General features: G+C 52.5%; 1 protein-coding gene across 7 annotated transcripts in view; it reads left to right on the top strand.

The window, feature by feature from the left end:
- Positions 1-22385, top strand: part of Mras (muscle RAS oncogene homolog) — a 55102-nt gene extending 32717 nt beyond the window's left edge. For 6 of the 7 annotated variants that reach the window (XM_005406735.2, XM_005406734.2, XM_005406737.2 and 3 more), the window contains exons 3-6: positions 12447-12600; positions 13852-13955; positions 18687-18766; positions 19175-22385. In XM_005406735.2, the coding sequence (XP_005406792.1) occupies positions 12447-12600; positions 13852-13955; positions 18687-18766; positions 19175-19297 (461 nt within the window). In that variant the 3' untranslated portion in view covers positions 19298-22385. The remainder of the gene's footprint in view (positions 1-12446; positions 12601-13851; positions 13956-18686; positions 18767-19174) is intronic. The other variant, XM_005406738.2, reaches the window with a different exon arrangement.
- Positions 22386-22962: the final 577 nt, after the last annotated feature.

Below are 22962 nucleotides of genomic sequence, written 5' to 3'. Positions count from 1 at the left end.
CTGACTTCCGGCTCATGACTCTTCTCACCCCAGTTCTCTCATTTATGAATTGGGAAGCCCTGAACTGTTATTCTTGGAGCTTTGTATTTGGGCTCCTTTTTTATTGTGGTAAAATATATATAAGATAAAATTTAGCATTGTAAGCATTTCAAGTGCACAGCTCTGTGGCATTCGAGATACAGTCTTCACAGGGTTCACCATCCGTCCCCACCACCCATTCCCAGAGCTTTGTCATCTTCCCCAGCTGAAACTGCTGCTCATTACACACTAACGCCCTGCTCTCCACTCAGGCCCTGGTGTCTCCCAATCTGCTTTCTGTCTCTATGAATCTGCGTACTCAGATGCCTCATGTAAGTGCTATATGTGGGATCATACAGTGTCTGTCCTCTTGTGACTGCCTTATTTTACATTGCGTAGTATCCCCAAGATTCATCCATGCTGTAGCATGGATTCCCTTTTTAAAGCTGAGTGCTTGGGGCTGAGGATATAGCTCAGTGGCATAAGCGCCTGCCTGGCAAGTGCAAGGTCCAGAGTTCAATCCCCGGTACCACAAAAAAAAAAAATAAATAAAGCTGAGTGCTGTGCTCCATCTATTGTATATAAATAATGTATATAGTCCCCTATAATATAATGCATATGGTATAATAATAAAGTTGACTGTGTAGTCCACTGTTTATACATAGCACATTTTGATTATCTGTTTATTTGTTGGTGGACACGGGTTGGTATCCCTGTTTTGGCCATGATGAATAGCACTGCTGTGAACACGGGGATGTAAATGTCTCTTTGAGTCCCCACTTTTACCCCTTTGGTCTTAGCGTTCTCATATGCCGGTTTTCTCTGGTGGGTCAGTGCTGGAAGGCAGTGAGCTCTGTGGTATACCTGAGGAGCCCAAGGTGCTGGTGGAGCAGTGTCTTGCCCAGAGCCACACTTAGCTAGTGGAGAATCCAGCCCTTGGCCTGCCGCTGCCGCTACCAAGCATGTCCTCCCTCCTGCTATGCTGCCTGCTACTTTGTCCCAAGCCTTGGACCTCGAGAGTAGGATGTTGGCCAAATCCTCTGCCCATTAGAATTGAAATGAGTATGGCTGGGCCTTCCCCCACTGGGCTCCCAGGCACCCTCTGGAACCTGCGTCTGTCTTCCCTGCCCAGAGAACAGCAGGGGACTCTGAGTCTCCAGACAGCCCTATCCCTAGGGGCTCTGGGGCTCGCCCCACAGCCTCTCTGTCCTATCTCCCTGAGCTGTCTCCCCGGCAAGGGCTCTGTCTTCACAAAGAGCGAAAGCCTGGCTGTTCTGCAGCCTCAGAAGCTGGGACATTTCCACCCTGGCTTCTGCCCAGTCCTCAGACACAAGTGCTCTTGTCTTCTCCAAGGGGCCTGGACCTGGCTTTTCCCCGCACCCTTGAATCCACATTCTTTCTGGTGACAGGAGGGGAGGACTTTGGAAGGCAGGGAGGGGAAATGGAACATTTATCGAGTGCTTTTTTTCTAAGCCAAAGACTTTGCCCAGTGGGCATATATGCTTAGGACCAGCCATTAGACCACCTTCAGAGTGGGTGCTTCCCAGGGCCCCGAGTAAAAGCGGAGTGCAGACTGACCCGTCCTCCACCTGCCCTCCGTCCCTGGGGGGCAGTGATGTGGGAAGAGCTTCCCCTTCCTTGGGGAGGCAGCGTGGTCTCTGGCCTGCCAAGATGAACCAAGCCCTGCAGGCCTGTGTCTTCCTGTTTTTCCTGGCTGCCACAGCCTTTGCTGCTAACATTTCCAGTAGCCTGGAACCTGCTAAACTCCAAGGTGCCAGGTTAGGCGGCGCCTGCTCACAGAATGCCCTTCTTCACTAGGAGTCCAGATCTGCTCCCAAGTCCTCTTGCTGTTGCTCCTTTGGCCCACAGCGCAGTGATAGCAATTACCTCTGACCAGACTTTCCTCAAAGGCCACACTCGATGCTAAGGTCTTTAGTTGCTTCATTTCGTCCTTGTAACCATCCTGCCAGATTGAGATTAGCGAGAGGACCATGGGCTTCCAAGACCGTAGCCTGCTCAGAACCAGTATCACCAGTCCTGCTGAACTAGTTGATAAAATGCTGACATACTCTGTACCTTTGGTAAATTGCTGCTGCTGAAGACCTATGCCCTGAGGGCCCTTCCCCAGGGAAGGCCAGACCTCCTGCCCTGGCTCCACTCGTCTAGCAGCCCTCTGATTATTGGCGCCCATAGGTGAGGAGACTAAAACTCTTCTGAGAGGTGAGGTAACATGTTCTAGGACACACTGCTCATTAGAGTTCCGTTCCCTCTGACCCCAGAGGGAATCCCTTATCTGTGCTCATGGGAGCTGAAGGACCTACCACAGCTGCTGGCCAGGGGTGAGCTCATGAGGTGGTTCTCAGTGATGGGGGTGCGTGTGGCAGCCCCAAAGTCTGGGCTCCTTCCAAACTTGCCCATGTCTGTTGCTGGTAGACAGTATCTGTTCACCTGCAGAGACTAGGGGGCTGTGGTTTAACCTTGGAGCTTCATGTGGGACCATTCCTGGAGGTCATGTGATCAGGTTCAGCTGTGTACTCCAGCCTGATGGGTCAGTCTGAGGGCTCACCTGCCTGCCGTGGGGTTAGGAGACGTTCCCCGCTCTGGAGCTGGGGTTGCCTCTGCCAGCGTGTCCAGCCTGCTGACCAGGGGCTCCTCTTCCTTTTAGGCAGTGACAGCCTCAGGACAAAGGCCTTGCACCCTGGGGAGGCGGGTGTCCATGTCCACATGGGATAAGCCCTCTCTGTTGTCACAAAAAAACTGGAAAGCTGCAAAGTGTCTGTTTGTGCGGAGAGGGACTTTGCCTTTTGCCCACCATTGCATCCCTGGTGCCAGCCTAGACTTGACACCTTTAGGTGTTCAATTATTGCCTGTGAGTGAGGGAAAAGACACCTCGCAAGGAAGGGCCTTAGCACATGGTGCCCCAGTAGATGTATTATTGCTGCAACTGCTCAAATATTATTTGTATTAATATCTACAAGGGTGGCTTTGTGTTTTTAAGAATAGTGCCCATCAGCTGTGCAGCTGAGGGGCCTCTGAGCCATGCCCCTCTGTCTGGGAAGTCCAGGAGTGAGGCTTCACCCCCTGTTCTAGGCATACCACCTCTCTGTACAGTGGTGTGGGGATTGGATCCCAAATCTTCCGTACCTTGGGGTGTTCATTAATTCATTCAGTGAATACTTCTAAGTCCCTCTGTGTACCTCCCTCTCTTTTGGTCCCTGGCCACACAGCATTTGGCAGAACAAAGCCTCTGCTCTCATGAAGCTCATGTTATGGTGCGGGGACAGAGCATAAATAAATGTGTGGTGTCAGGTGGTGATAAATGTGGTAAAGGAGAATAAGACAAGGTAAGGAACACAGAGTGAGGTCTTTCTGAATGGGGACTTTCTGACTGGAGCAGAGATTGCAGGAGACAGCTCTGTGTGTATCTAGGGGAAGAGAATTTCAGGCAGTAAATATATTGGGTGCAAAGGCCCTGAGGCAGGGTGTGCCTGGCCTGTTTGAGGGAATAGGTAGTATAGTACATGAAGGAGAGGCTGGCTAGGGGTAAGAGGTGGTCTGGATAGGGCCAAGTTCATAGGGCCTTGAAGGGAAATAAGCCATGGAGGGTTTTGAGCCTAGGGGTATGGTCTGACTGATGCTTTAAAGCTTCCCGTGGCTCTCTGGTGTGGGTGTAGAGCAGTTGATAGGGGAACCAGGGAGGAATCAGAGAGACTAGCGAAGAGGCTGTGACCAGGGTACTGGTGGAGGAAGTGGTACGAAGAGGTGGACTCTGGGTGTGTTCTGAAGGAAGAAATCGTAAGATCTGTGCTGGAGCATATGAGATAGGGTGGTGGTAGAGGGAAGGGTCTAGTCTGTACGCTGGGAGAATAGAGCCACATTTATCAAGATTAGGAAGACTGGTGAAAGGTAAGCGTAGGGGAAATCAAAGGTCTCATTTTGGATAGGTAAATTAGGTGTTTTTCCCATACACCAGTAGAAGACATCAGCTGGATGTCTGCGCCTGGAGCAAGGGACATATGTGGGCTGGAGATGAGAATCCGGGAGGTGTCAGGGAAAGCCATGGAGAGAGATCACCAAGGAAGGGAGTGTGGTTAGAGAGGGAGATGGCAGCATCTAGAGCAGGGATGGCGAACCTGTCAGAGCTTTCCGTGATAACACACACGTGCCATAGGTTCGCCACCACTGATCTAGAGGCAGAGGACAGGAGGGTACAGACAACCAGTCACTATGGTAGGAAAACAAAGAGAGGATGGGACCCATGGCCAAGGGAAGGAGGCACTCCACACAGGAGGGAAACATCAGCCACATCACATCCTGTTGGGTTAGTAAGACAGGGGTCATTGGTGACTCGACAAGATCAAGTTTGGTGGAGTGGTTGGGAGTGAAAGTCTGATTAGAGTGGGTCAGAGAGAGTAGAGAAGAGGGTGGATAGGAGTGCTGTGAAAAGAGGAACGGGATGTGAGGTCATGGGCGAGGCTTTCTCGTTTTGAATTACTTATTTAAGATGAAAGAAAGAATAGCGTGTTTAAATGCTGATGAAAATAAAGCAACGGAGAGAGAAAAGGCTGCTGCTGAAGAGCAAAGGACAGCAGTAGCTGCAGTGTCCTTGCAGGAGCCAGGAGCCAGTGCCCAGCCAGAGGAGATGGTCTTTGATAGGGGCGACCAGGTCGTCCACCATCAGGAGAGGGCAGGGAAGGAAGTGTTTCAAGAAAGGGCAGTAGGCTGATCATTTTTCTCATATAATTTTCCCACTGAGATATATAATTATATGTAATATTCACATGTGCAGTTCGGTAGATTTGAGAATGTTCACAAAATTGTGCTACCACAAATTACTGCTGACAGCTCCACAAACCAGTAATCACTGGAATCACCCCTAATTCCTGAACTTTTTCATCACCACCCCAAAAACCACCCATACCTGAGAGCAGTCAGTCCCTGAACCAACTAATCAAAGTCCCTGCTTTTATGGGTTTGCCTGTTTTGACTGTTTCATGTAAATAGAGTGTGTGGCACACGGTGTTTTGTGACTAGATTCTTTCATGTAGCATGGTGTTTTCAAGGCTTATCATACTATAGTGGTACATCTTTCTTTTTATGAGTGAATGATGCCCTAGTATCCAGGTATACTACATTTTGTTTATCTTTCATCAGTTGATGAACATTAGAATTGCTTCCACTTTTTGGCTCTGATGAAGAATATCTCTATGAACGTGTGAGTGCGAGTTTTTGTGTGGACTTCCATCTTCAGATCTCTGGAGCATATCCTAGCATAGAATTGCAGGATGGTATATTTAACATTCTGAGCAATGACCAAGCTGTTTTCCAAAGTGGCTGCAGTAGAGAATAGCAAGTAGAGCCTTGGCTTCCAGCCCTGTGCACACCTCCACTCTGGAAGGCTATTTTATATTCCCACCCACAGTTCCCACCAGCACCCCAAGACGGGGTTATGTGGGGAGGAAGCCTGCGGAGATTCTCTCCTGGTGGGTCTCCCCCTCGGGCTCTGCTTGGGTCACGCCATTGCCTGTGGAGAAGGGGGTGACTGGAGAAGGATGTATTCAGAGCCATTGGGGGTTCCGAAAGCGCTGGAAATTGGTGCCAGGACTTTGAAGAAAGCCCCACCAGCATGGCCAGGAGTTTTCTCCTTCGGGCACATGTGGCCACCCTGCAGCAGGAGCGGAGGACGCAGCGTGGCTTAACCTCTGGGGCGAGTGTGAGAAGCGCAGCCTCCAGACCTTCAGCTTCCATCTCTGCAAGTCCTAGGTATTCTGTCCTCCCTTTTCTCTTCAGGCCTTGGGGACACAGCTGCCAGGACCCTGCTCAAGGACGGGCTGGTGCAAGCAGCAGAGCAAGGCCTGGGCTCAGATACGCCTGGGTTCCGTCCCGCCTTTGCTGTTCATTAGCATGTGCACCTGAGCAGCTCCCGGCCTTGCCCTGCCTCAGTTTCTCCACCGTAAGGGGCTGGCCTGCCAGAGTGGCCGGGAGGGGTTCTTGGGGTTGGAGGCCAAGTTCTGCCTCCCTGTTCCTGTCCACTGCCTGCCCTCCACCCCTCAGCCCCTGTCTGTTCTCGAGCTTTGGTTACAACCCTGAGACCACGTTGCTTTCTCCGCCATTTCTTTCTCCTCCTCCTGGCTGAGAACCCTGGGGACCCGGGGCGCTTCTGCCTTCTCGAGGATGCATCGTCCCAGAGTGTGCACCCGCACGTGCAGTTTGCGCACGGACTCTGGGGTTGTGGACCCATGAAAACGTATCCCACGGCTCCTCCCTCCATGCCCACAGCTGTAGCAGTCTGGCCTTGAGAACTGGCATTGCCAGAGCTGGTGGCCTCTACGGTGCCCCTGATGTTGTTCTTAGGTCGTCGTGCTGAGGAGGCTGGGGCTGCCCCGGAGACACTCTTCTTCTTCCATGGCAGGGAGCCAGCTGGCACTTCTAGCGGGCTTTTAGCTCCCTCTCCTGTAGAGTCCCAAGTAGCCTGGCTTTCTATACCTGGCAGTACTTTAGAGAAGTCACACACGCACACACACGCACACACACACACACACACACACACACACACACACACACTGCTCTTTCTGGGAACAGCACAGGGTGGAGACATGCAGTCTGTTGCCTGGCACCCACTCCTACTTGCCGCACACCCTTGCTCAGAAAGGGAGTGCAGATTAAAGCAAGAAGGAGTCCCATAGCTCCCTGTGCTCACCTCGGGGACAGTGTTTGACCCTAATCTGTTCCTAGGAAGGGCACAGGCTTAGCCACTCAAGCCGCCTGTGCAATGGACATGATCATCTTCCTTCCCACAGTGGATCCAGGTAGAAATTTCTGGGCATGCTCCTTGACGGCATCTTGTCTCTAGAAATTCTCTTCTCAATTTTATGTTCTGCAACCCATTTTTCACCCTGCAAAAGTCCTCTGTGAAAGTTAACAAGTCAGGTTTCAGTGATTTCCCTTAAAGCTGGAGTGGACTGCCTTTAACACAGCTCTTTCCCGTAGCGTGCATGTGGTTTGTCTAGTCATCCTGCATCCATTTTTGGAGCCCTCATTAGGTGCCAAAGCTTTTGGGAGGCCCAGAGAAATGAATGCCAGGCACCCACTCTCTGGGGCTGCACCACACGGTGCAGAGCTGAGCGAGAGGCACAAACGTGGGGGAAGAGATGGCGCAGGCAATAGGAAAGGTTCGTGGATAGAGGTCAGGAGCTGAGACCCCTTCTGAGGACGAGGGGTGCTGGCCTGCACCTTAGCTGGAAGACACTGGGCCGTTCGCAGGGAGAACGGACTGCCTGCCTTTCTTTTCTTTTCTTTTTTAGCACTGAGGATTGAACCCAGGGCCTTTGCCCTGAGCTACTTCCTCAGCTTTATCATTTTTTATTTTCAGACAGGGTCTTACTTAAGTCACTGAGTTGCTTAAGCTGGACTCCATCTTGCAGTCCTGCTGCCTCAGCCTCCCAGAGTTCTGAGACAAGGCATGTGCCACCATGGCAGGTAGAACAGGCTTTCAGGGTAGAGGTGACAGCTTGGAATCCAGACTCAGCCCGGCTGGTTCTTGGTGGTCAGACCCACACCCTCTAGTGGGAGAAGAAAGAAGAGGAGTGAGAGGAGGAGGAGGAAGAGAGACTTCCTTGATAGTCACACAAGGGCCCCAGGCTGGTATCCTCTTCAGGTCCGCTGCCTGCGGGCCTGGGACCTCCTCCCATGCGTGCTAGCACGTGGGGCTTGGCTTCTGAAATCCACCGGACCCAAGGGCAGTCTCTGCTTAACCCTCCTCTGCAGTACTGCTCTGGTCTCTAGAACACCCACACCCACACACACACACACAGACACACACACACACACACACACAGAGACCCACATGCCCGCCCGTGCGCGCGTGTGCATACGCGCACACACACACACACACTGTTTGCACGGGGAGTAATGCTTTCTTTCTCTGGAGTCCTCCTACCTTCATAACATGCATGGTGAATGCAGGTAGAATCATAATTTCTTCATAGCGTAACTGCCTGCTACCATCAGCCTTTAAAATATATATATATATACATATATATATATTTTAAAGTAACATTTTTGGTTACATGGCTTCAGCACTTCTTTTTTTCTGACTTTTTTTCTGACTTTTATTATTGGTACATATTGATGAGGGCATAATGATTACATTCACTGTAGGGAATTGGTACGTGTACATAATACATTTCAATTTTTTTCCCCTTGCCTCCACCCCCCTTTTATTTTTCCAGCATCAGATTCATTTATTTATAAGACATTAGACAGTTAATTAACATATATACAGACTGAAAACCTGACTAGTAGGCCAAAGAACATAAAACATGTAAGGCAGTTGTACTCAGTCAAGGTACATTTGACATCAGCACTTCTTGATGCTTATATCTTTTCCCATTATAAATGTGCTGCCTTTGTCCTGTTTAATTATTTAACCTTGAATTCTTCTTTGTGGATGCTTTCTGTTTGGTTAGCCCAAGGCTGGCATATTCTTTTTTTATCCTTCACTTCTCATTTTTTATGTCATTTTGCTTTACATGTGTCTTTTTTAAGTAGCTAACACATGGATTTTTGTATTTAGTGTCTGCTTTTAATAGATGAATTTAACCCATTTGTATTTATCATGCTAGTGATAGATTTATTTCTGCCACGTTATTTTCATGTTTCTGGGTTTTTTTGTTAGGTTTATTTTTGCCTTTTGTTGAATTGGTCTCATTTACTTTGCTCTCTTCTTCCTGTCCTATATTGATTAGGAAGCTCAGGTTTTGCTTCTGTTCTTCAAGTGGTTATGCTGTGTACAAAAGTGTGTGTACACTTAGGACTTTCTGTCAGTATCGGGCTGTAATCAAGATCTTTAGCCTCTCCCCAAATGAAGTATAAACTTCAGGACAGGCAGAGTATCCCTTCTCCAGTACCAAAATAGGGGTATCGTATCAGAACTAGGAATGTTCCAGATTTGAATTTTTCAGACTTTAGAGTATTTACATAGACTTTACTAGCTGAGCATCCATAATCCAAAACCCCAAAATTCAAAATGTTCCAATATCCAAAACCTTTCGACAGTCGTGTTGGCGTATAAAAAGTTTTAGACATCAGAGAATTTCAGATTTTCAGTTTTCGGAGTCCTCAACATATAGTCACTTATTTTTTCCTCGCCTCTTCCCTCAGACACGGGTCCTCATGGATTTTAGTTCTAAGTTGTTACCTGTCATCTTTAAATTGTGCAACATTTATATAAACGTAACTCAGGTTTTGCTGTTTTCTTTGCTTGTTATTGTTCATAAAACCACTTCTTTCATGGATTTATTTTTCACTTTTCCAATAATGCTTTTAGAAAACATGGGTTATATAGTTTCTAGGACTATCAGTGTCAAAAATGACCTTTTTCCTTTCCAGTAGGTTCATTTTTACTTTCAATTTCCTATTGAGCTTCTTTATTTTATTTTATTTTATTTTGGTTTTTGGTTTTTGGTTTTTCTCCGGTACGGGAACCGAGCTCACGACCTTGCGCTTGCCAGGCAGGCGCTTTGCCGCTGAGCTAAATCCCCAGCCCCTATTGAGCTTCTTTAAAAAAAATTTTTTTTGAGACCGGGTCTCACTAAGTAGTCCAGGCTGGCCTCAAACTCACAGCGATCCTCCTGCCTCAGCCTCCTGACTGCTGGGCTTACAGGCGTGTGCCACTATGCCCAGCTTTTTAAAAGTTTTGAATGACCGTGTTTTTAAAACTTAGATTTCAGATCTGTAGTTTTGTTTCCGTAAGGTCTTCTGCTGTTCAATGCAGGCCGCCTCATCCACATGTCAGCCAGATTCATGCCCCTTTCATCTGTTTTATTGATCACAGTTCTAAGCGGGATTTATTGGGGGGTGGGAAGCTCCACGGAGGAGTCCAGTCTTCCTGTTTCTCTGCCATCCACTGTGGGTCTTCCCCACTGTGCTATGGGCCCTGTCTTCTTATGTCCAGATGAAAGAGTTCTGCAGTGTGAGAGCTGTGAGGACCCAAGGGCCCTGGAGACTGTCATTTCCCTCATGGGACTGAGGCCCAAGGAATGAGACAGAACAGCCATGCGCTGCTTGCATATCTGGGGCACATCCTGGGTCCTTGTTACTTGCCCTTGGAAGTGCTGAAGAGTGGAGAAGGGGGGACCCCGTGACGGCTGTGGGGACAGGTCACTTTCTCAAGGACAGTCTAAAGTACCTGCCTGACAAAGATGTGGAGTCCTGGGGTACTTGGGTAGCTTGTTCCACGGCTTTCTTTGCCATCCACCCGTGGGCATTCCACCTCTTTACCTCTCACCCTTCTTTTCTTCTCAGAATCTGACTGAGGTCTTTAAATGCCTGTTGAAGCCCCACAGAGGGGTCTGCTGAGCCCTGCAGGCTGTGTCAAAGTCTGAGCCCACCAAGCACTGTTTGTCCCACAGTCAGTTCCCCCGGCCAGAATCCAGCAGCATCCTTAGGGCCAGTCCATTTTAGAACGTGGCTGGCACCTGGTCACTTCTCACACACTCCTCTGGCGCTTGGTTCAGAGACCCTCCATTCTACTTCCCCTGGAGCGCTACATGTACTTCCTGACTAGATCCCCTGCTTCCACGCGTGGCCTGTTTTCTTTCCAGCAACCAGAGCGGACTTTTCAAAACGTCCTCCGGGTTAGGCCGTTCTCTGCTCATGCACCATTCTCTACCCATGCTCCGGTTGCCCTGTCCTGCGTGGATGAAGTAAACCTCAACCAGGGCAGCAGACCCCTTGGCCCGCCCCTTCTCTCCCTGGGCGTCTCCTCAGCACATCAGGCCTGCCGCAGCTCATGTGGCCTCTGAGCCTTTGCTCTTGTCCCTCTGGCTGGAGTGCTGTTCCCTGTGTCACATGGCTCTCCCCGTCTCCTGAGAGATGCCCTCCTTCCCTGTCCAAAGTGATGCCAGCTTCTGCCAGGGACCGTCCAGCTGGCTATGTTCTTCATGTAGGTGCTTACTGAGCCTGAAGTTGAGCCAGCCATTTGTCTGTCTGTCTGCTAGGTGATAAGGCGTGAAGGAGCAAGGGTTCTGCCTCACGCACCTTGCCTCCACCGGGCCTAGACCCTGCCTCGCACACGGTAGGCGCACAGCTGCTAAGTGAACGAACAAAATCACTTAGACTTCCCATTTATTCGTTCAAGCCCAGTGTGGGAACTTTCTGTGCCAGGCCCCAAGTAGATGAACAGACCAGGTCCCTGCCTCCGGGAGCTAACAGCCCAGTGGCAGAGGGTTCAGGGGGCGGTTAAATGGCAACAGGGAGAGTGGGAGGGCCGGTGCAGAGTAAGGAGAGCCCCAGGAATCAGCCAGCAGAATACGGCACCAGAATTAGCTGAGGCGAGGGGAGAAGGTGGGTGGCAGTGCGGTCGAAGGGAGAGAAGGCCAGAGTGAGGATGGCAGCTTTCTCCCAGCAGACACTGCTCCAAGGCTTTGGCCCCATTCTGAGGGCACTGTGCATATTACTGCAAACAGCCATGGCTGTCCTCATGTTAGGATATGCAGAGAAGGGAGCCTGCCCAGGGTCACATCCCAGAAAGGATGAACTGGACTCAGCACAGCAGTTGGGCCTCAGACTCTGACCACCGGCTCCCCTGCCTCCAGGGAGAGGAGCAGTTGGGTCTGGTCAGACAGCGGTGTGAGCTGGGAAGGCCGGAGGTAAGCCAGATGGGCAGCAGAGGTGCGGAGCATGCCTGAGGGTCAGACTTCTGCTTGGTGGGGCTGGAGCTGCAGACCTGCACTGCTGAAGGTGACCCTGGCTGTGCTGCTATCTCTCCAACTCTCAGGCAGGCAGGGTGAGAACTTTATCCCAGCAGGAGGAAAAGAGCATCAGGGCCTGGGGCTGGTGGGTTGGAGGGAAGAACCTTTCCTCCCTCCCCAGCCGCCCCTGGTCCCTGCCCCAGTTCCCCTTTCCTGCCTAGCAGCCAAGAAACCCCGGCTGCGGAGGGCCAGCCCTTCCCTCAGGCCCGCCCTTCTGTCCACACAGGCAGGGGCGGGGGACCCTTCTGTCCACGTGGCCTCTTCGGGGCTCCCACACCTCCTCCACAAACATGCGCTCCCTCAGCGGCTGCGAGGTGGAGGCGTTCTTTCCATTTACCGGAGGAGGAAGTGGAGCTCAGGGTCAGGTAACTTGCCGAAGAACCCCAGTTGTAGGAGCATCCGCTCCCATCCTTGGGGACTTCGTGAAAGCGGATCTTGACCTCGTGAGGTTTGCCTGTGGACGGCATTCGCGGCTCAGCGAGCACCGGGTCGAAGTGAGCCCCCCTGAGCTGCACACTAAAGATCCTCTGAAGGAGCTGAGCCCTGCAGGGCCCCGACGTCGCATCCCCGGCGAACTGCGCAGTCGCGGCGGGCACGGCAGCAGCCTGGGGTCTGAAGGCTGTGGGGCCCCGGCTGGTGCGCGGCAGCCCCTGAGCGGCCTCCTCCCTCCCCTAGTGCTGGACACAGCTGGACAGGAGGAGTTCAGCGCCATGCGGGAGCAGTACATGCGCACGGGAGACGGCTTCCTCATTGTCTACTCCGTCACCGACAAGGCCAGCTTCGAGCATGTGGACCGCTTCCACCAGCTCATCCTGCGCGTCAAGGACAGGTGAGGGTGGCGGGCCAGACCTTCCCGCTCCTGGCCCTTAGGGGCCGCTGTTCTACCTCTGCCTCTGGCCCCAGGCAGAAGCTGGGCACAGAGCCCAGAGCTGAATTCTCCAGCTCTGTTAGTTCTCCCACGCCTCCCTGCCTGTTCCTTTCTCTGGTGTCAGACTACTGCCCAGGCTCCAAGGGATCCTCTGCCTCCCAACGCCGTAAACTGTCCCCTCAGTCAAGGAATCGTAAGTGACAGCTTTGTTTTTCAACTCCAGTTTAACCAAATTATGTTAAAGGCAAAGAAAAAGGGAATTTTCTCTCCAGAATATGTTATTGGTCAAATGGCATTTGTGAGATTTCTAAGCCCCTAACTAAAAGCTGTTTTTCCTTAACATTGTATAGAGCAGTTAAATAATTAGGAGGCTGTTTAAGCCCAACTGATAATGTCAGTCAGCTGGCTGTCCAAGAGGCGATGCAAAAAAATAAAAGGGCAAACTAATAGGAAAACAGCAGCCTTTGAACAAATCCCAGCAAAGACCAAAAAACCCAGTTAACATCTATTCCAAAGGAAAAGGGTTAATAACCTCACCAGCTAAAGGGACACACACACACACACACACACACACACACAGCAATAGAGTAATGTGAGCTGGACCCCTGAAGAGATAAAAGGGAAAAAATACATGAAAGAAGGCATAAGATGACCCAGTTGTGGGAAGATATTTAATTTCATTACTAATCAAAGAAATGTAAGGAAAGTAACACAGTACCCTCCTTCCCCTGTCAGACTACATTTTACTGGAAACAGCCAGGGCTGCCACAGATATGGTGGAATCTCCTCTCGTTCAACTCGGACAGTAGTCTGGTCACAGCAGTCTGAGCTTCCAGGCAGACATACCTTGACCCTGCTCTTCCTCTCCGGGGAGCCATCCTCATTGTGCAGCTGCAGTCATTGATCACGTGCTTGTGCTGGACCAGACGCTGCTCTTCAGCAGTCGCTGCTAAGGGCTGCAGAGTCCCTTGTGGTTGGCACAGCAGAGGATGGAGCGACGGGCACTGGTCGGCTTCACCACGAGCCCTGTGGCGGGCATGAGGCTTCACCCCGAGGCAGCCAGCAGCGCCCGCACTCCCTGGGCCTCTTCGCTGTGTCGCATGGCTCCCCCGCCCCACTCCGTGTGTTCTGCTGTGTGTTATCCGTGTGCCTGAGGTGTGGCTGCACCAGACGGGGTGGACGACTTCACTGGGTTGTTGTTTCTCCCCCCAGGGAGTCATTCCCCATGATCCTCGTGGCCAACAAGGTTGATTTGATGCACCTGAGGAAGATCACGAGGGAGCAAGGAAAAGAAATGGCGACCAAACACAATGTAGGTGTGTGTGTTTGTGTGTGTGTGGGTGGGTGCTGGGGGCAAGCGTGTGTGTAAGGGTCAGTGCTCCGTCATCGCGGCTGGATCCCACAGAAAGGCGAACCTCGTTGGGTAAAGTGTGATGGCAGGATATTTCCAAAATGAGTCAGGCCGGGCATAGGGTGCACTCCTGTAATCCCAGCACTCGGGAGGCTGAGGCAGGAGGATTGTTGCAAGTTCGAGACCAGCCTGGGCTACAAAGTGAGCTCAAGTCCAGCCTGAACTGCATAGCGAGACCCTGTCTCAAAAATACAAAAATAAAAGAACAAAACGAGTCAGTAAACAGAGAGGGACGTGCTCGGCAGTTACCGAAAGCTGCCTGAAGGCCGTGGTGTTCAGCCCCCTCCCACCCAGGCACCACAGCTTCATCCCGGGCTCTGGAGAGGACGTGGCTTCTGTCCACCGCTGAGCCAGCAGCTGCTTTTGCTCAGAGTCAGCACAGATCAGCTCTGCCCACTGCACCCTGCTCTGTGCCAGGCATCCTGCCAGAGGAACACATTCACCATGCGATTTGCCCCTCACAGCCTCGCCAGTGGGAGGTACTGTTGTCCCCATTTGCCAAGGGATTAAACTGGGGTTTGCCCCTGGGCTACATTGTGAGCATCAGCAGACATCTTAGTTTTTCTAGTTCATTGTGATCCCTCTCTCCTCTGTATCAGGTTAATATCCTGAGTTTTTGCGGGCTGATCAGGCCTGCAATCTCCCAAACAAGTGTACAGTGAAGGCTTAATTGAGACAGTGGGAATAATTATAGGGCTCCAAAGAGGGTTGAACTCCCCTACAGAATATAAGATTCTCTGGATTAAGACCAAGACTTCTCTGGGCAGCCGTATTTATTAGGTTTTTGAACAAAGGAGGAGTATATTCAAAAAAGGGAATCTAGCAGGACTTTGGGAAATATTTTCCCAAGTAGTAAATTAGGTCCATCAGGAGACCTGCCTTATCTTTAGGTTGGTATTTATTGTAGGAGTGTGGAGCCTGCAGCTGCAGTCTCCTTTTAGTTAATTGGGGTTGGAGCGAAAACGTCCTCAGCTGTGGCCTTATCTTGTCCTTTGAGGCGTCACAGCTTCACAGGCCAATATAGGCCTCAGCGGTGACCAGTGACTCATAGAGGTTCATTTACCGTGAGACTGCTGCCCAATTCCAGACAAGGTGTCTAAGCTTCAGCCAACTCACAATTAATCAGAAAGCCAATTGGTTAATATTAAATCCTGCTCAGAGCCACTATATAGCAGTCTCCAACACCTCTGGATGGTGTTGGACATGTGTCTGGTTCCCCTACCATAGAGACACAGCCCCTGGCCTCCTTGGGTTGGTTACACACAAGGCTCCGCAGCCTGCTGGGAAGTTTGCTCTCAGGTTGCCCCTCCCCTCAGCTCAGTGGCCCAGTCTGCTCAGAGGAAGGGGCACACTGTTGTTGACTCTGCCGATCTCTGCCTTCTGTGTTGGTTCATTCCATTGGCCCAGGGAAAAAGTAATCCCTGCCTGATGGTGTTTACCTCAGTGATATCCAGTAAACAAAGCAAATTAGAGTTCATCCAAAGGTGACACGGGCTACAGAGAGAAGCAGACGAGGGCAGGGGATGCTTTTCCGGGATAGGTCCATTTCAGCCAGGACTTAAGGGAGTGAGCCATGCAGATATCTTGGGAAGGAACTTTGTGTGAGAGGGAATAGTCCGTGCAAAGGCCCCGAGGTGGGGGTTTGCAGAGCAGCAAGGAGGCCAGCGTGGCTGAGCAGATGGAGCAGGAGCAGTGAGCAGTAGGAGGTGAGGCCTGCCCGAGAGGTGGCTTGAGGCCTTGTGGGCTTTCCCTAGAGTGAGGAGGGAAAACACTGGAGGGTTTGGAAGCAGGAGCAACATGGTCTGATGACACCTGAACACCTTCTCCCTGGTGGTCAGGTGGGCAACGGTCCATAGAGGGCAAGACTGAGAGCGTGGAGACAGGTAACAGCTGCCTCAGGACCCCACAGGAGGTTGACTTGACCAAAGAGCTGCTCATGAGGCTGGGAGGAAGCAGTGGACTCCAGCTGTGTTTCCCAGGGAGCCACCAGGATTTGTCCCCTGATCGGAGGTGGGACAAGAGAAAGGCACAGCGGGTGACTCCAGGACCTCTGGCACTAGCACGTGTCCGAAGACTGCTGGGCACCGAGTCACCACCCGCGGGAGGACAGCAGGGGGAGAGGCGTGGGGAGGGCGGGAGCTGGGGTGGCTGTCTTCGCCTTGAGAAGCCTTATCGATGGCAAGGGAGGAGCCACAGCAGAGGTCTGACAGCCCAGCCTGGGGGTTGAGATTGGAACTCCGCATCTGGGGATGGAATGTTAAGCCGTGACGGGGTGGGTGGAGGAGGAGAGGGTGGGAGGATGTGGGTGTGGCAGGGATCCTGGGACTGAGGGTGGGGACACTTCAATGTCGTGGGTGTGGGGAGACCAAGAAGGATCCGCCAGAAGGACTGAGTGGTCAGGGACGTCCGAGGACCAGCGTGGGTGTCTGGGAGCCGAGGGAAGAGAATGCCTCCCGGAGCACGGAGTAGTCAGCTGACCTCAGAGTTTAGGGTGAGAGATGGGCTTGGTGGAGAACTGCAGCACCCATTGTCCTGAACAGAGATGGGCCCGAGGTGCCATTTGCATTTCGGTCTCGGGCTCCATTGTTGCGGCCAGACCCTCAGGTCTGAGGAGTTTGCTAAGTGCTTCCCTTAGGTGTGTGCAGGGTTTTCCCTCCCTGCAGCTCTGCGGGGTCCGGACTGCTCAGGCAGCAGTAGCCCCATCTTGCAGATAAAAAGGAAGGAGACCGGAAGGTTAAGGACTCCTAGGGACTTTGTGGCTTCTCCCACCCCCACGTGCCAGGGTCTCTAGTCTCTCACCTGAGGCTGTTTCCCCCACAGTAAATGCTACCGCCCCATTTGTGCTGCTGTCAACGGCATCTAGCTGTAGCTCATGAGGCAAGTTCCTCTTTAGCTATCCAAGGTAGGTTCCTCCCACCTAATGCAGAAGGTGGCATTTCTTTGGTGGAGTTTCACAGCGCTACTATTTATTGAAGGTTTCCCTTAGGTTAAGTCCTATCACTAACAAATTGCTGAAGTTTGAAGATAATGCACGTCAGTTTTTCTTCAGGGATAGAAGCAGGAAGACGGTAGAGGGTGTCCGGGTACCCGGGGGGATAATACAACTCATGTCCTTCTGAGCCACGGGCAGCAGAAGCCTGAGACTGCTGGATACCAGAGCTCACTGAGCTAGCAGCAGCACGGGATGCAGACGGGCTCCAAGCAGGCTGCCGGTGTGCGGCAGGTGCTTTCCCACGTCCTCGGTGTGCACAGGGCGGCACACTGTCACGATCCACACAGATACCGACCACGCCCGGACGCGGCCCCCGGCCTGGAAGAGGCCCCAGAGCTGAGCTCCGCACCATGGGAGGCCAGGCGGGGCGGTGGAACTTGAGCCTGTTCAGTCCTTGCTTCTCTACTAGACAGGGTGGGCCCTGCCTGGTGTGTCTCTGCGCTCTGGCTCCCCACTGCAGAATGGGGGTGCGCACTTGCCTCAGAGGTTAACACGAGACCCAGGCAGCCAAACAGCCCACAGTGGCACAGTGGCACAATAATCCTTTCAGGGTTATTGGAACCTTAAATACTTGTCCAGCGAAGATGTCGGAGGCCTGAGCTGTGCCTATTGTGTGTCTGGCGGCTCCGTAGGCCCTGTGCTTGAAGCCACAACCGTGTGGACATCAGACCTGCCACAGGGATCATCGACAGGAAGATACCGAGTATCTGCATTCTGGGCAGTGCTTTAGAGTACTGTGTACAGCTCTAAAATAACAACCTCGTTACCCTTCTCTGGTGCTGTTAATGAAGGGTCATTTTTATTTTCTCCACCGTCCTTTTCTTGTTCAAGTGTGTTGTAGTGGAAGGCACTGATGTGTAACTGGAAAATGGTTTATGTCTAACCTCTCGGCTTCCGTCCCAGCCAGAGGGGCCTGCGCGTGTTTCCCCGAAGGCCGCTCACGTATGGAATGAGCACTCCTGACCTTTGCAGGGTCCCCGTCGTAGGAGAAGGTGACACCCAGGAGTGTGTCCTGACCTCCTCAAACCTTCGTTCCCCTCTGTCTGGCAGCTGACGGCTCAGGGTGGACGTGGCCTGTGGGATCACCCCAGCCACAGTGCCCACACGCCGCTGCCTTCCCACCAGCCGTGTGATGATTCCTCAGCGTTACTCTTGTGTAAACCTGGCTGGGCTCCCAGCGGGCATACAGACCGAGCAAGGGCTGGCGCTGGCGGGCGTGTTGGGGATGGGGCTGTCACAGACCTGACAGGGTCACCCCAGGTCTGAGTGCTCACAGCCCAGCCTCTCTCAGCCTTGCCCTCGGGTGTCTCTGCCTCAGGGTGGAGAGAAAAGAAACGTGAATAGAATCAGACTGTATCTTAGCCTGAGAAAGCAAACAATCTTTAGTCTTTTGGTGTATAAAAAGATTCTTTTATTCTGTTTTTAGGAAGCTGTTAGGTATCTCTGTGACTGGAGGACAGAGGGAATTTCAAAAGCCATTAGTAAAACTTTCCAACCTTAAAGAGCAGAAAGAAGCCCCCACAGGAGGTTGGGGGGCTGAGAGACTGTGCGGCTTCCTCGGGGCCTGGCGCTCCTGGCTGTAGGGGTGGAGCAGTCTTTGCGGGTCCCAGCGCCACCCTGACCAAGCTGAGCTTTGCTTTCCAGATTCCTTACATAGAAACCAGTGCCAAGGACCCGCCTCTCAATGTGGACAAAGCCTTCCACGACCTCGTCAGAGTGATCAGGTGAGCGCTGCGCCCGCCCTGGCCCAGGCCCCCGTGGAGGGGGTCAGCCAGCCGTGGCTGGAGGGCTGAAGGGCTGCAGCCCTCGTCCTGAGCCAGGAGCTTGGGCCTTTCAAGTCCTCTTTTGCTGTTTATTATATTGCTGTCCATTCTCTCCCCTGCACTGCCTGCCTGCTTCTGGCCTCCCCTAACCGTGCATGGGCTTGCGGGTGAGGTTGCTGGGCACCGAAGTGGGGACGCCACCTGCGAAATGGAAGTGCTCCCTGCCCGCGCAGCCCCAGAGGGCACAGGCTCCCTGGAAGGTGGCGATGAGCTTGCCCACCCCAGGATTCTCCCGGGTTCACGGGGAGAGGGTAGAGGAGGCGCAAAGCCCATTCTAACTCTGTCTTTCTGCTCTTCCCCGTTTCAAAGGCAACAGATTCCAGAAAAAAGCCAGAAGAAGAAGAAGAAAACCAAATGGCGAGGAGACCGCGCCACCGGCACCCACAGACTGCAGTGTGTGGTATTGTGACGGCCTGGGCCCCAGCACCGTGATCACCACCAGCCCTCGGAACTCCACTGCCTGCCTGCACTGAAAGCCATTGCTAACCACGACCCTTGGCCGGAGGACTTGGCACAGGAAGGGGGAGAGGGAGGGCGGGCAGCGAGCAGGCGGGGTCTGGCCTTGCGGGAGCGCGCTGGCTTTTCCACCTCTCCTAACAGAGACAAGGAAGCCACCCGTGAGCAGAAGCAGCGTCCAGGCTCCTCCGTGTGGGTTCAGCCTGGTTTCCCCTCCCAGTGGGCGTGGTGTTTCTTTTAACTGCCGTGTTGGTTTGACGTGGGAGTGTGTATCCCCGTCAGAGTACCAAACCAGCCACGAGCAAGCTTTCTCCCCTTGACCCATTCTACGGTGTCTGGGCTCAGATGTCTTCTGTAGATTTTTAAATTCCTTTCGTGATGATTATTTTACTGAAGGGCTCTCTGCCCACTGCCTGGTGAAGTCCCAGATCTTCGGCAGACCTCTCTGAGAACATGCCTGGAATCGTGTAGTCGTCTTTTTAACCGAGTTTTCCCAGCAGTGCCAATATTAAAAGTAGAGTGACTGGGAGAACGGAAGTTAGTGGGGACCTTCGCTGGAGGCTGTGGGTCAGATACGGGAGGGAAACGGACGCTAGCGTGCCCTAGAAACTGCAGAGAAGAGGAGGGCACTGCTACAGTTGAGGATGCAGATATTAGAAAACAGTTTTGATTTGCTGAGGTGAGTGGCTGGCATGAGTATGTCAGTTCTAAAAGCGGCTTTTATTGCCTTTAAATGTACAAACTAAGGTAAGCAGATGGGCTTTGCGGAACATTCATTTCTCAGACAGTGTGTGCTCAGTTCTCCGTCTTCCCAGACGTGTGAGCGTTCCCAGTGTCTCAGTTCTGCCCTCTCCTGCCCCACCACTTCCCCTGTGCTGCCCGGTGCCTCTCTGATTAAACACAGGACTCATCGGAGGACGCTAATGTGGACACTCCAGAAAGCGCTAGTTCACGCCGAATCCTAACCCGACGGATTCAATCCTGTTATCACTAAAATACCACCAGGACTAAAGCCATTTCCCTTTGAGTCAACTGACCACCGCCTCCGTGAGCCCAGGAAATGAGCCAACCCTTCCAGTGTTGCAGACTTAGTTGCCTTTGGCGCGGACTTTTCTTACCCCCGTGGCTCTTGACGATGATAAGATCCTGACAGTAACAGCAGAGGAGAAGGCAGTGTCGGGCTGGTGGTGTTGCTGCCATACACCTGTTTCTGCAGGGACGGTCCCCTCCGCCTGCCTGACAGTGCGCCTCCCTCGCTGGTGCTGCTGGTGGAAACAAACACTGGACTTCCCCAGCCAGGGTGGGGGTTTCCGGACAGCGGGAAGAGTCCACTCCCGAGAAAGTCAGTAGACATGGCATGGCTACTGACCTTACTCCCAGATGTCTGTGAACTAGAACATTCCCAGCAGGAGGCTTGGATCCTCTTTGGTGAAAGAAACTCATGCAAAGAAAGCCACGGGAAGTGAGGCTCTGACAGCATCCTCAGACCCCTGGATTCTTCTCCAGCTCGGAGAGTTCTGGGCTCCCGACCCTGCAGGACCCCCAGCATGGAGGGCCCGGCCGAGCAGCGATTCTGCTCCAGAAGGAAGCAGTGCAGACTTCTGCTAGTCAAACTTCCTATTTGTCAAAATAGCCCTTTTTTCTGTTCCTGAAAGGAAGGGTAAGAGAACGTTTCAGATGTTTCCCGATAGCCTATAATAAATGTCAGCGAGTATTTTAAACACTAGAAGGACAAGGCTTTTCCCAGCCCTTGGGCTCCTCTGAGCTGTGAGCGTAGCAGGCACACGTGCAGCTCGGCAGCAGCTGAAAACTGGAAGTGAGGAGGGAGGGCAGGCGGGAAGATGTGAGGACCAGGATGCTTTGCCCTGCAAGGAAGGCAGCGGCCACTGCCGGAGAACACAGGCGTCACCCGCCGCCAGCTCACCCTGGCCGCTGGACACACCCGTCTCCTCCCACTCCAGCAGCGCTGCGTGCGGCAAGGCTTGCTGGAAACAGGTCAGCTGACCTACAGTGAAGCCCTGAGCCATAAAGGTAGCCAGAACATGTTGCACCGCGCCTGGCCTCCCCCACCTGCTGCCAGAAACCTCACCCCATCTTCCAGGGCCTCTTTCCTAAACTCAGCCTACAGCTGAATGCCACAGTGCCTGAGGGAGAGACTGTGTAAGGGCTGGTCTTCTGTAGCCCTTCGTGGATTGGGGCTGATGGTAAACTTTTCTGACTTCATTTTCCCCATAGGTAAAATGGGTAGATAACACCCCACTTGTAGAAACAGATTCTTGTGACAGAGGAAGTGTCCAGACGGGCTGGAGTAGTGTACCCGGGGACATCCATCACCTGGCAGGGTCAGGCTGGGAAGCCTGGCTGGCCGTGCTGCTCCATGACTGGGAGTCCACTGAGACTTGTGGCTGTGTTGTCATCCACGCGTTACCACTAGTTTTACAGAGAATAGTGCCGTCTTCCTGTCCCCTGAGCACACTGTTCCTGAAGTCCCCTCACCCCATGCCTTTGTCACTGTGTGCTCTCAGAGTTACTCCCACTCTTCTGACCCCCTCCTTAAAGGGCTTCTTTTCTCCTCAGAGGTAATCTTAGCCATCCTTAGCCCTGCGACCGGGGCTGTCGCCACCACCCCTGCCCTGTGCCACACAGAGGACATCTGGGTATTTTCTCTGAGGACTCTGTCCATCACCTCATGATGCCGGTGTGGTGAGTGTGTGGCGTGGTGTGGCCTGTCTCACTCTGCCTAGAGATGTGGCCCACTAACACGTGAGAACCCTTCATCCAAAGCCCCCTAAGATGTGTCACAGTAAACGCAGAGCCGCAGGTATGCCCCCTCCCTGAGCAGCTCGCTGGGTTGGAGATTCCGTGTGGGGTTTACTTAGAATGAAAGATACTTGAATTCTTGAGGGCCTTTGAGCGCCCAGCTTCTGTTACACAGTGTTAACAGGTGGCCACTGTCATGAAACGAGTGATGCCTGGACATCTCGATGATGCTTGAGCCTTTTATGTAACTTTTTATCAAGTCTTTGTGTATCATGACTCATTAATAAAGAAATAAAGAGAAACACCACGCTTAGGACCTCTTATTCAAATATTCTTAGAGTTTGGCTGAGAATGTCGCAGTTGTTTTCCGTGTTTGGCCCAGAACACCCCCTCTTGCATACCCACGAGGTGTCTTCTTCCTGCATGGAGCCAGAGGATGATGGCAGATTGGTGCAGCATTCAGAGGCACAGCCTCTTCGTTCCACGCAGACCTGGATTCTGGGTCTGCCACCGACCTTTGTGTGCCTTTGAACGAATGACCTGCTCTGGTCTTCAGCCGCCCTGTCTGCATGGCACGGTAGTTCCCATGTCCTAGGTGGTTTGAGGACTAGCACTAACTGCAGGCGCACATGGCAAGGAGCCCGGAAGTGGTTCTCTTTGGACAGCATCCCATTGGGTTATCTTCCTGCAGTTCCTTATCGTGCAAAGCGTTCCCTGCCCCCACCCACAGCATTAACCTTCCCTACACTGATTCCATTCCTTTGTTCGTTGACCCAGGGGAGCTTGACCAAATTGGGATACTCGGGGCATAGAACTCAAGTCCCTCTCTCGGTACTGCTTTGGGTGGCTGTGGCTGAAACACAGACTTGGAGGCTGGAGAT

The sequence above is a fragment of the Chinchilla lanigera genome, unplaced genomic scaffold (genome assembly GCF_000276665.1).
Source record: "Chinchilla lanigera isolate Chin_1 unplaced genomic scaffold, ChiLan1.0 scaffold00100, whole genome shotgun sequence".
NCBI lineage: Eukaryota > Metazoa > Chordata > Mammalia > Rodentia > Chinchillidae > Chinchilla > Chinchilla lanigera.
This window is presented reverse-complemented; position numbering and strand designations above follow the sequence as displayed.